This window comes from Lemur catta, chromosome 1 (genome assembly GCF_020740605.2).
Source record: "Lemur catta isolate mLemCat1 chromosome 1, mLemCat1.pri, whole genome shotgun sequence".
In the NCBI taxonomy this organism is placed as follows: domain Eukaryota; kingdom Metazoa; phylum Chordata; class Mammalia; order Primates; family Lemuridae; genus Lemur; species Lemur catta.
This window is the reverse complement of record NC_059128.1, coordinates 94,616,339-94,630,027: the sequence shown is the minus strand read 5'-3', so window position 1 is coordinate 94,630,027 and position 13,689 is coordinate 94,616,339. Positions and strand designations below refer to the sequence as shown.

Sequence of the window (13,689 nt, the reverse complement as noted above, 5' to 3'; positions counted from 1 at the left end):
ATGTGCAGAGCGTGGCCTCAAGCACTATAGTACATTGAGAAAACTATTAAAATCCCTACCCTCAAGATATTTACAGTTTAGCTGGATAAGATAGAGCAAACGTATAAGAAGTAATATAAAGTCCAGTGCAGTGGCTAAACTATTGATATACAATATGTACTAAGCACTCAGGAGAAATTAAAAACTAAGGCTTCAAGGATCAGTGGAGGTGGGGAGGTGAAAGGAACCGAGTACCCAGCATGTAATATGGGCTTACTAAGGGATAGTTGTTGCTCTCATGCTCATCATCACTCCAAATTCTTAGTATAGAAGTCTGAGAGTATTGATTCCACTAATAGAAGTAGGGAAGTTGAGAGGAAAAACTGATGTTTCGGGAAGAACTTTGAGATGTGTATGTGTTGTCTGGATGAAGATCTCTTTCCTAGAAATAAAGATACAGAGCCAGAGTTCTGGTGAACAGTCAAAACAGCTTTGAGAATCATCTACTTACAGACATTAGATGAGTTCTCCAAAAGGAGGGTTGGGCAATAATTGGTTTTATTTCAGAGTTTGTTTGTTTGTTTGTTTGTTTGTTTTTGAGACAGAGTGTCGCTTTGTTGCCCTGGCTAGAGTGAGTGCCGTGGCGTCAGCATAGCTCACAGCAACCTCAAACTCCTGAGCTTAAGCGATCCTACTGCCTCTGCCTCCCGAGTAGCTGGGACTACAGGCATGTGTCACCATGCTCGGCTAATTTTTTCCTATATATATTTTAGTTGGCCAGATAATTTCTTTCTATTTTTTTAGTAGAGACGGGGTCTCGCTCTTGCTCAGGCTGGTCTCGAACTCCTGACCTCGAGCGATCCACCCGCCTCGGCCTCCCAGAGTGCTAGGATTACAGGCGTGAGCCACCGTGCCCGGCCTGTTTGTTTGTTTTTAATGAGATGGGTCTTGCTATGTTGCCCTCCAGGCTAGAGTGCAGTAGCATCATCATAGCTCACTGCAACCTCAAACTCCTGGGCTACAGTGATCCTCCTGCCTCAGCCTCCCAAGTAACTGGGACTATAGGCATGTGCAACCGTGCCCAGCTAATTTTTCTATTTGTTTTGTAGAGATAGGGTCTCACTCTTGCTCAGGCTGGTCTTGAACTCCTGAACTCAAGCGATCCTCCCACCTCAGCCTCCCAAAGTGCTGGGATTACAGGCATGAACCACTGTGCCCAGCCCACACTATCGATTATGCCATCTAAAGTTGACACTAAATATCATGACAAAACATTTAAAATTTTTATTTGTCAGATAGAAGAATGAGAGTGTGTGTTTATTGTGCCAAGAGTTAAAATCTCTATCTTTGAAATGCTAGTTGAAATGCTGGTTTGCCCTATGGCTTAATAGTTGGGAAATACTGAATAAGAACATGGGTGTGTGTGAGTGAGAGCAAGAGAGAGATTTGTTTTCTCTTTAAAAAAAAATTCTCATGTGTAGCATAAATTTCCAAATTCTCAAGCTGTTTTTTTCTAGTTTTGCTGGATCTCATTATCTCTGTTTAGCTTTTCACTTATAAATCATGTTTCATATATGTGAACAGCATTGGGAATATGACCTTTCTCATGACCTTGTAAGCTAATATTTTACTTAAAATTTCCCAGAGTAAATGTCACTAAAACATATACATTCTGCTTTCCCCTTAGGTAAAAATCTCTACACCAATGAATATGTAGCAATCAAACTGGTGAGTAGAATCTATGTTTGTGGTAATTAATGTTTTGGTGCTCTTATTGCTTATATCTTTTTACAGGAAATTAGTTTTAAGTATTCACAAAAATACTGATGTTTTTTTTCCCCTGCATATGATCCCACGTAGTCATTTTTCTTCAATTATAGTGTTATAGTGATGAATCACTGTATTGTATATAATGCAGTATAGCTAGATGATGCTAACTATGGTGTTATCAATGATGAATCAAAAATTAGTTTATAAAAAATAGCTGGAAGACCTAGTAATTCTGTGAACTCTGTACCTTTCACAGACCTATCTTAAAAAGATACAGTCATTTGAAAGTTTTTTTTTCTTGAATATAACTGATCCATTTTTTAAATGTAACGTATAATGTACTTCTAGAAGAAAACCATATCTGATCATCTAATCATGGCCTTAAAAATATGTCAAACATGCAGAACACATCATGTGGTCAAATTAGAAGTAGAGGTCAATTGATTATATTAATACTAATCTTGTGAATAACGAAACTAGTCATTGAAAATAGTATCCTACTAAAAAAGGGAATTAATAATTTTATTTTTGTGGACTAATAATTTTAGAAGAAACAATTCTTTTATATTTAAGATTGGTAACAAAACCATTTTTAGTCATGAAATATTACTAGTTTCAGTGAAACTGTTGTAAATGTTTGTCCTCACAGTGAATCCTAGTAAGTTTCTCAGTTTACAGGTAGCTTTGGGCTTCATTAGTTGAAAGCAGAGGAGTTAATTGTGGAAGGAAAAGGCTTAGAATAGGTAACTTCTAGGGAACCAAGTATTTTCTTTTGTTTTTTTACTGGAACTCTTGTTGGGAGCAGAAAATGCAGGTGAAATATCCTGTCAGATTGAATATTAAAGGATTAACCATGCTTTTTTATTTATAGGAATTTGGTGATAAAAGTATTCTCTAGTACATCTGGTTTTTTATTTTTTGTTTTACTGCTCTGGTAAGTTGTAATAATCTTTGATTATTTGAGACTACTAACAAGAAGCAGCAGTCCCTAAAACACTTTAAAATTTTGCCTTATTACTATATATTTATTAGGCTTTCATACCTATTGACCTGTAGAGATAAGCTTATATAATACGCTTTTGATATGATTGACCATTACATTCTACTTTCCTTTTATTAAATTTTTATTCTGCTTTGTATGGCCAGGTATTAAAGCTAAGAATAGAATTCTTATCATCTAGTATGATGTGTCTCAGTACCACATTTCTCTTTCAAATAAGTCTTGATAAAAGCATTGTAGGGGTTAACAATCTTGTCTGTGGACTTCCTCTCTTGCTGTTAGGCTTCTATTCTCTAAGGGAATTGGGGGGCAGTAATTGAACTCTTTTCTTTGTAAAAGCAAAATTTGCCTTAAGCATCACATTCCTACAAGGTAGCCATCTGCTGCTGTTGGTTTAGGATTTCAGGCAGGCATGTGTGTTCCAAAATAACTGTGATTCTGCAAATGTTCTGGCAAATGGCCAGCCTACTTTGGAAATGTAATCAGCATCTGGCACAAAAATGCAAGGAAGCCCTGCTACTGCTGTTTCTGTTCTACTTTGTTTGGATCTTCATTGCAGGCTCTCATTTCTTGGATTTCCAAGAACCCTTTAAAAAGTTATATACAAAGTAAACAAAGTAGTGTAATGAGCCCTTCCTTTACATATCACCCAGACTTCTAGGATTCTTTTTAATAGAGGTTTTTCTAAGTATTGTTTTTTTTGTTTGTTTTTGGGGTTTTCTTTTGAGACAGAGTTTTGCTTTTTCACCTGGGCTAGAGTGCAGTGGCATCAGCCTAGCTCACAGCAACCTTGAACTGCTGGGCTCAAGCGATTCTCCTGCCTCAGCTGCACAAGTAGCTGGGATGACAGGCGCATACCACCACGCCCAGCTAAATTTCTGTATTTTTAGTAGGATCTCGCTCTTGCTCAGGGTGGTTTCGAACTCCTGACCTCAAGTGATCCTCCTGCCTTGGCATCCCAGAGTGCTAGGATTACAGCATGAGCCACTGGGCCTGTTTTTTAAACTATTGTTTAAAAAAAAAAAAAAAATTCTCTATGCTGCTAATCTTACTGCCTTCCCCAAGCAACTGTTTGCTATGCCTTTTATTTATAGTGCTTCCAGCAAAGCATGAAGCCCCCAGTTGGCTGAACAGGCTACAACAATGTGCTAAGAGAATTGGCTGAAGGGTGTAAGTCCCTCAGTCTTCAATAAAAAGACCCTCATGTCTGAATATATCTGAGGTATATGCCCCGTTTCAGCCCTAGCACTCTAGAGTTTTTGCTTTTTTATTTACTAACTTGGTTACCCAAGATCAGATTGAATATTTCCTATTAAAGTTTCCAGCATGAAGTTTGAGAGTTTATATTTGAGGATGGATTTGTGGTTTTTTAAGTTATTGCCTGTTGTGGTTTGTCGGAATCCAAAGGATATTTCTCCAGAAAAAAACAGTTCCTTTTCTGTGTTTTGATCAACCTCTAATTCTGTGTTGATTTTTTATCACTGTTTCTGTTTGGTTGCTTATGAATTCTTAGTGATTTTGCTAAAGTACAGATTTTATACCTGGTTGCTTTGGTACTGATATAGTAGGAGATCTACAACCAAATAGAGATTCAAGAGTGCTCCTTCTCTATCTAAAGAGATAAATGAATAAGAAAGTGACTCTATAGTACAATTAGTCTTATGTACTTTTCCTTTGACTATAAGAATCTTGAGAAACTTAAAGTTCATCTCCTAATGATTGTTGGTTTTACACTCAAAGGTTTTGAGTTCTTTCTTCATAGAACTCCCTAGGGATATGACTATTCCAGTCTGCCTGAATTGATTTAGATAAAATCTTCCTAGAAACAAATTAAATAGTAGAAGGGATATACTAAATAACTTCAAGGAAACTTCTGATTTCTGTGACTTATGGATTCTTTATCTTAAGAAAAATGCAGAAAACTTCAAGTAGCTTCAGAAAGAGCCTTCAAAGATGATCAAAGAATTAAAAAATTAGACCAATAAGGAAAGGTTAAAGCAGTGGATCACAACCTTTTTGGCACCAGGGACTGGTTTTGGTTTCATGGCCTTCGTCCACTGCCCGCCGCTTGCAGCCCATTCACCTCCTGCTGTGCAGCCCAGTTCCTAACAGGCCATGGACCTGGCATGTGGCCCAGGGGTTGGACCGCAGGGTTAAAGGATTGAAATTACTTTCCCTCAAAAAGAAAATCTAAGAAGTGATCGAATGGTTTTATTATTTGAAGATGGCTACCATAGTATTAAAAAGGTTATTGTACTATTTTATTTTGTTTTTGAAGACATAAGACAAATAAATAGGTTTAAGTTTCAGTAATGAGATTTGAACTAAATATAAAAGCCTTCCAAACCATGAAACTTATTAAACACCAGCATGAATTATTAAAGGAAGATGTGACATTTCCTTCCTTGGAGTCTGTTTTATAAATAAAATAACCACTCAATGGGGAAAGGACAGTGTTTTCAACAAATGGTGCTGGGAAAACTGGATATCCACATATGGTGAAGTTGCATCCCTACCTTACATCATACACAAAAATTAACTCAGAATGAGTAAAAGAGCTACATGTAAGATCTAAAGCTATAAAACACAAGAAAACATAGGGGGAAAACTTCATGACATTAGATTTGGCAGTGATTTATTGGATATGACACCAAAATCAGAGGCAACAAAAGAAAAAATAGGTAAGTTGGACTTCAACAAAATTTAAAACTTCTTGACACTGTCTTTTTTTGTTGTTGTTGTTGTTTTTGTTTTTTTTTTTTTTTTTTTGAGACAGAGTCTTGCTCTGTTGCCCGGGCTAGAGTGAGTGCCGTGGCGTCAGCCTAGCTCACAGCAACCTCAAACTCCTGGGCTTAAGCGATCCTACTGCCTCAGCCTCCCGGGTAGCTGGGACTACAGGCATGCGCCACCATGCCCGGCTTCTTGACACTGTCAACAGAGTAAAAAGGCAACGTATGGAATGGGGGAAAATGTGAAAATAATAAAAAATGTTACTAGAATTTACTGTTTTAAAACTGTTTCTTAAGTGTATAATTCAGTGGCATTTAGTACATTCACATTGTTGTGAAACCATCACCATCCATGTCCAGAATTTTTTCATCTTCCCCAACTGAAACTTTGTACCCATTGAATGCTAACTGCTCATTCCCTGCTCTTCCCACCTCCTGGCAACCACCATTCTACTTCCTGTCTCTAAGAATGAATGGGACTATACTAGGTACTTCATATAAGTGGAATCATACATCTGTCCTTTGTGACTGGCTTATTTCACTCAGCGTAATGTATTCATGGTTTATCCATGTTGTAGCATGTGTCAGAATTTCTTTTCTTTCTAAGGCTGAATAAAATTTCATTCTGTGCATATATCACATTTTGTTTATTCATATATCCATTGATGGACACTTGAATTGCTTCCACCTTTTAGCTATTGTGAATAATGCTGCTATGAACATAAGTGTACAAGTTTATCTGTTTGAGTCCTTGTTTTCAATTCTTTGGAGTGTACATACCCAGAAGTGGAATTGCTACCATCATAATAATTCTGTGTCTAATATTTTGAAGAATTGCCATACCATTTTCCACAGCAGCCACACCATTTTACATTCCCACTAGCAATACATAGGGTTGCAGTTTCTCCACATCCTTGCCAATACTAGTTATTTTCTGTTTTTGATAATAGTCATCCTAATGGGTATGTAGATGTTGAGCTTTTAAAGAGAGATCACAATAAGTTTGTAGTGATTTCTGCCCATCATTTATTCACAAAAAGCATAGGAAACTCTATCTTTTAGGTTATTTTTTGGTTGTCTTGTAAGCTAGTTGCCTGGTACACTGTCAATTTGGAATAATTAATCAGCCAGTTCTGGAAGTTTGGTATAGAGCAAAGTGTGGTTGTTTGGCTGCTTTATCTTTTGGGTCTTTAGAAAACTCCATTTTTGGAAACTTGAACACCACTTTGACTTTAGTTACATATTTCATTTGCGTTTATAATCTTTAATTCTCATAAATGTAAAAAGAAACACACATAAAGATGCTCTTGGCTGGGTGTGGTGGCTCACGCCTGTAATCCTAGCACTCTGGGAGGCCGAGGCGGCCAGATTGCTCAAGGTCAGGAGTTCAAGACCAGCCTGAGCAAGAGCGAGACCCCGTCTCTATCAAAAAAGTAGAAAGAAATTAACCGGACAACTAAAAACATATAGAAAAAGTTATCTGGGCATGGTGGCGCATGCCTGTAGTCCCAGGGAGGCTGAGGCAGTAGAATTGCTTGAGCCCAGGAGTTTGAGGTTGCTGTGAGCTAGGCTGATGCCATGGCACTCTAGCCTGGGCAACAGAGTGAGACTCTGGTCTCAAAAAAAAAGAAAGCACATTACTGAACAGCAAATATAGTATGATCTCATATAAAAATTGTGTTTGTGAGTCTATATTATATATAAACATATGAATAAAGAAATTCTAGGAGACCAGGCTCAGTGGCTCCAGCCCCTAATCCTAACTCTTTGGGAGGCCGAGCTGGGAGGATCACTTGAGGCCAGGAGTTCAGGACCAGCCTGAGCCAAGAGCAAGACCCCGTCTCTACTAAAAATAGAAAAATTAGGTGGGCATAGTGGCACGTGCCTATAGTCCAGCTGCTCAGAAGGCCGAGGCAAGAGGATTGCTCAAACCTAAGAGTTTGAGGTTGCAGTGAGCTATGATCACATTACTGCACTGTAGCCTGTGCGACAAAGTAGACACTGTCTACACTGTCTCAAAAAAAAAAAAAAAAAAGGAAGGAAATTCTAGGAAGGACAGTCACCAAAATGTTGACAGTGGCTATCTTTAAAATGGTAGACTCTCAGATTATTTTTACTTACTTTATGATGTTGGTATATTTGAATTTATTTTCTGAGCATATATTATTTTTCTAAAAATATTATTAATAAAACTTGTGTAACACCCAAAATTCATAATAAAAGAAGCAGGAAATACATGCTGGTACTTTTTAAAAGGTTTGGGATCTGGTTTCCTTGGAGAATACATTTCAGAATATTTTATGGTGAGGGAGCTATCCCTAAATGATGGCTTGTGCAGAGTCTATTTTTATTTATCCCTGGAAGGGGTTGTATGTAATTCAGCTTCATCTTCTCTTAGCTGTACTGTCTAAAGCAAATTGTGGTAAGAAAAAGCTATCACATAACGATATCATCTCTAAAACATTAAGTGATCTTAGCCCTTGTTTACTCTGAAAATCTAGGAATGGAAAAATCCCATTTGTCTAAATCTGATCACATTTTTTCTTCTTGGGTTTCAGGAACCAATAAAATCACGCGCTCCGCAGCTTCATTTAGAGTACAGGTTTTATAAACAGCTTGGCAGTGCGGGTAAGTCAAGTCTTTTTCTCTATTTACTTAGCATATAGCTTAGCAGGAAGCCCTAAAATACACACATTTTCTTGTCTGGTTTAGATTTCTTACCAGACCACATATCTCCCCTGCTTGCTGGATAGGTAAATAAACATTGTCAACCAAAGAGCAACTTGCTTCTGGTTCCTGGGAGGGCGGTTGAATTAATTGATTGGAGCCGGGCGCGGTGGCTCACGCCTGTAATCCTAGCACTCTGGGAGGCCGAGGCGGGTGGATTGCTTGAGGTCAGGAGTTCAAGACCAGCCTGAGCAAGAGCGAGACCCTGTCTCTATTAAAAATAGGAAGAAATTATCTGGCCAACTAAAATATATATCTAGAAAAAAAATTAGCCGGGCATGGTGGCGCATGCCTGTAGTCCCAGCTACTGGGGAGGCTGAGGCAGTAGGATCGCTTAAGCCCAGGAGTTTGAGGTTGCTGTGAGCTAGGCTGACACCACGGCACTCACTCTAGCCCGGGCAACACAATGAGACTCTGTCTCAAAAAAAAAAAAGAATTAATTGATTGGAGATCTGTGATGCCATCACTGTGTCCACAGAGCAACCTTCAAATGCTTTCACCTGCCTGAAATTCACATGGTATGGGGGATTTGCTTTTTGGTAGTTCATTCATTGTTTTCTCATTTCTGTACATATACCAAAATAAAGGCAGAAAGATTGGTAATTTGCAAGCTGTATTTTACTACATTGAGACTGTTTGTCTGTTTTAAAGCCATACTAAAATACACACATTCTGAAATACCACAGCATTGTCATTTTATCCATTGTTCTTAATTTTCAAAATCTATCCATGTGATTGAAATATTCTATGACCTTTGGTGATGTTTAAAAATCAAATTTATAGTTTTTAAAAAAGTCTGTTTTTACCTAAAAGTTCTGATTTTTGAAGTATTTTACTGGCTTCCAGAAAAATGTTTTGACTAAGCAAGTGTTACTAACCCTAAGTGGGGTTGCATCTGTAGGACAACTCTCAGAAGATGAAATCCTTCAGAGCTAGTTTCATTATTTGATATTAGTAGAAATTCCTCTACTTTATGATTCCTTCAGTGTGATAGTTTTATGTGAATGACTGAAGCATGGCTCCAAATTCAAGCCCCACTATTGAAGGTAATATTGAGGGAATTTGAGTCTTACTTCCTAAAATACATAGAATTATATAAGAGCCATTGAATGTTATTCAAGTCTTATTATACGCTGACCAATTATCGGTTATAGTCATATCCTAGGGAGGCCATGGTGAACTCAACAATATGAGTTCTTGCTCATAGTAGCCTTTCAGTATATATTTGTTGGTTGATTGGGGTGTTCCTGACATAAGAATTAAGACTGGCAACTGAGTTCACAGGATGTATGTATAACTTGAGGCTTATCTTCTCTGATGCTCCTCTTATATTGTTCTTCTTATGTTGTTCCTGGTTTCATAATGTTATCCAGGTTTCATAAATCTCAGGGTAATGACTGTCGTAGCTCACTTATAAGCATGTTTGTACATGTCTTATAAATCTAAGGCTCAGGTAAAAACTTGCTCAGTCTAGCCCAATTTAGAAGTTTGAGTGGGGAAGTGACCAGGCCAGTTTTTAGGATTTCTTCTGTAAGCCCTTCCAAACAGATGCACCCAATCAGGCCAGTCTTCCCTTTTCAGTAAGGAACCAAAAAAAAAAAAAAAAATTCCATGAACTTGTTATATAGGAATAACATCTGTGCTGTTGGGTTTGTACTCTCCCCAAATACAGAACATTGCAGATTCTTGAAGTTTCAGCATGCTCTGTGCACTGAAAACAAGAAGTAAATAGGGAAAGCATTGAGGAAAGGGGACCATAAGTATTGCCTTTCACTTAAGGCAGCAAGGAAAAACTGGAAGCTCTGAGACTGGTGCATCATCATATCCATCCGTGGGAATAGGAGGGCTCTTTTGTAGTGGTCAGGCTGGCTGTTGGCTGATAGGTAGGCTGGTCATCATTGGTCTCCCAATGCCTTTTATAACAATCATCTACAACTCACAAAACCTTCTAGGTTTTGTATGAAGTTCAGTAGTGATTCCTGGCCTCTCTTCTGCTTCTTTAGATCATCCACTGCTCTTTAAGTAGCTGTGGTGGGTGTTGTCTACTTAATACTCTTGCCTGCAACTAACAGCGTAGCCACAAGCTTTTCCAAGATAGGAAGAGCTTTAGATATCTTTTTCAAATCCCCCCCATAAGAATTGCTTTCACATTTTCTTAATGAATGGTCATCTGTTTCTGCTTGACTACTTCTAACCAGAGAGTTCAGCACTTTTCAAGGCACCTCATTGTTGGAAAGACCAAGGTATTTGAAGATCTTCATATTGGGCCAAAAATTGTCTGTTTTTCTTTTTCTTTTTTTTTTCCATGGGGCACAGTTGGGCCTTCTTTTACCAGCTCAGAGGCATTCTCCACAGCTGTCATATACTGCCCCCTTTACCGTCCACCTCCAAGTGTTCTTTTAAGGCAGGTGTCTTCAGTTCCTTCAGTCTTTTTGCATAACGTGGCTTACAGATACTTCACTGTCATTGCTCCACTAGAAAGGATGGGCACATACACATACAACACCCCTAGTTTTGTGATGTTCCTCTTAAGTGAGCCTCATAAAACAAGACAAGTAACTCTGGATATGGAGACAGTGGGATTACTGTCCTCTTTTATCTGGACATAACATTCTCTTAATTTACATTAGCTCCCCCCAGCTTTATTAAGGTATAATTGACAATTAAAAATTGTATGTATTTAAGATGTACATGATTTTTTGACATATGTATATATTTGTGAAGTGATAACCACATATGGTAGCTTTTTAACAGCCATTTCACATAGTTGACTTTTGTGCTTGTATGGAGTTGTACTCAACTGAAATTTATAAATATTTTTTAATACAACCTGCCATCAATCAAGACTTTTTTCATTTTATATTAGTTGTATAATTGGTTTTGAGCACCTAAACTTCTTAAATTTCATTTCTTTTTATCCCATCAGTACTATGTTGGGATATGTTAAAAATCCTGATTCTTTTATCCTGTTGATGATTAGGTATTGACTTTTTTAAAAGTGTAGCTCAAGGCCCAACGTAGTTCTGCCACATGGTAAGCCATCATAAGTAGTCCAGTAATAGAAAGATATTAGGAAGATTTAATAAGCTTGCCTTTTTAGATTTTTACCAAATTATTAATAAAAATATTTCTTGTGAGTGGCTAAGAAAAGGAAATTTATTTTGAAAGTAGGTCAGTTGACAAGAAAGTAGACAAGATTTCACAGCCTCATTGTAAATGTGAACATGAACATTAGAGATTGTTCCTAACTTACAAGCAGCCATAGACAATATGTAAGTGAATGAGTGGCTAGAGATTTATTTGGACCCAATCACATTGAACCAGTGGGCATATGTCGTCAACTTTTTGCTTGGCTCTATGCTTAACAGTTACAGTTCAGCAAAAATAGCTCTTTAGATCTGCCACTCTGCTACCTAAATCAGGGAATAATTTTAGAGAAGGTATTTGCAGTTGTCTATGTGCAGCTTCCCAGAAGAAAAAAAAGTTTCATTAAAAAAAAGTAATTTGGAAGTTCTAAAGAAAACTAACATCACTGAAAGTTTAGAAAAAAATATAGGCCAGGTGCAGTGGCTCACACCTGTAATCCTAACACTCTGTGGGGGCTGAGGCAGGAGGATCACTCAAGCCCTGGAGTTCGAGGTTGCAGTGAGCTGTGATGATGCCACTCCACTCTAGGTGGGGGGACAGAGCAAGACTTCGTCTCAAAAAAAAAAGTATACACACACACACACACACACACACACACACATATATACATACATATATATATATATAAATAAATAAAATCTCTCCACTTATAGGTACTATGGACATATATATTTTCTTAGTATATAAAAAATACTATATATGTTTTTTATTAAAATCTTTTTGATGTAAAGGTAAGATGAGAATCTGTTTATTGAAGGCATAAGGTATAAATTTCAAACAGATCATAATCTTTTAGCTTTATTATCCAATATAAATTTGAGATACGTGATACTAAAGGGGTAAAATAAGTTAAACAAGATGAATGGTATTATTTAAAAATAATTGAAATATTGAAAACGAATCAAGAAGGATAAAATGTTAGTAAGTTGCAGGGACCTATCTCTGTGTTACTTTGTTATATTTCCTGTATGTTCTATTTGCTACTTTGTCATAATTCCTGTATTGAGGCACTGTCAATATGGGGCCGTTAGTAGCTAGTGAGTTGTGGGCTACTTGAGTCTAGAGGCTTTGTTCAAGACCTAAGATACCTCTCGCAACACCATATTTCAGTTTAGTTGGCTCTTGGAATAGCATAATAATGTCAAATAACTAGACCAACACCAGTTATCTCAGATCACACCTGTCTACTAGTTTACAGGCATCTTATGCTAGGATTTCAAGGGTAATAGTTTTTTCTCAGGAAACCAACGGTTAACTATAATGAAGTCATGTGTGAGGTTAGGACCTAAAATTAGCACATTAGGTGAAAATCACATGTAATCAAAGTTAGCTTTAACAAATCCCTTAGATTGCCCATAGAGTATAGTCTAACTCAATTTGTATATATGATCATGTTCAGTAAACATATACTGCACATTATGGATAAGAATTAATAATATATACAGTAATGCAAAGTATATATATATACACACATATATATAATAAGGTATGCACATCTACAAAATAATTTATGGTAGTTTTTTATTTTCATAAAATGTTTTCCCAAGCATGTATGATTTTATTCGATTAAGTAAATTTGGTTCTTATGCCTCTTCCTTCATTTTACTAATTTTTAATGAAAGGCTTGACTTAAGATCTTTCTAGTATCACGTTAGCTGTTTACCTCTGTTTTCTACTAGTAAGTTCCCTAAAGGGAGAGTCTGAGTCTTATTTATCTTATTTTCTCTTTCCTCCCTAAAGCATATAATGCAGTATCTTATATGTAGTGAATGTTTAGGAAATTTTGGTTTAAGAGGAGGTAGATGAAGCTTGAGCAAGAGCAAGACCCCATCTCTACAAAAAGTAGTAAAATTAGCCAGGTGTGGTGGCGTGCAGCTGTAGTCTAAGCTACTCAGGAGTCTGAGGCAGGAGGATCACTTGAGCCCAGGAGTTTGAGGTTGCAGCGAGCTATGATGATGGCACTACACTTTAGCCCAGGCAACAAAGTGAGACCCTGTCTCAAAAAAAAAAAAAAAAAAAGAGAGAGAGAGAGAGAGGATGAGCAGTTGCATATAAGACATATATGTGTCTTAGTCAACACTGGTGTTTTTCCTTTTTCTTTTAAATTTCTTTTAGAGAAAGGGGTCTTGCTATATTGTCCAGGTTGGACTTGAACTCCTGGACTGAATTGATCCTCCTGCCTTAGCCTTCCAAGGAGCTGGGATTACAAGCATGTGCCACTGTGCCCAGCAACACTGTTTGAACTGCAAAGAATAGAATCTATTCAAATTAGCTTAAACCCAAAAGGAAGATTTACTGGAAGACCACAAGGACATGTCATGGAACCAAGGAAAGAAA

The 13,689-nt window shown here is 37.4% G+C and overlaps 1 protein-coding gene across 6 annotated transcripts in view; it reads left to right on the top strand.

Moving 5' to 3' along the window:
- The window catches only part of CSNK1G1 (casein kinase 1 gamma 1), a 163,207-nt gene that overhangs the window by 87,190 nt on the left and 62,328 nt on the right, over positions 1–13,689 (top strand). For all 6 annotated transcript variants that reach the window (XM_045540907.1, XM_045540905.1, XM_045540906.1 and 3 more), the window contains 2 exons: positions 1,667–1,707; positions 8,037–8,106. In XM_045540907.1, the coding sequence (XP_045396863.1) occupies positions 1,667–1,707; positions 8,037–8,106 (111 nt within the window). The remainder of the gene's footprint in view (positions 1–1,666; positions 1,708–8,036; positions 8,107–13,689) is intronic.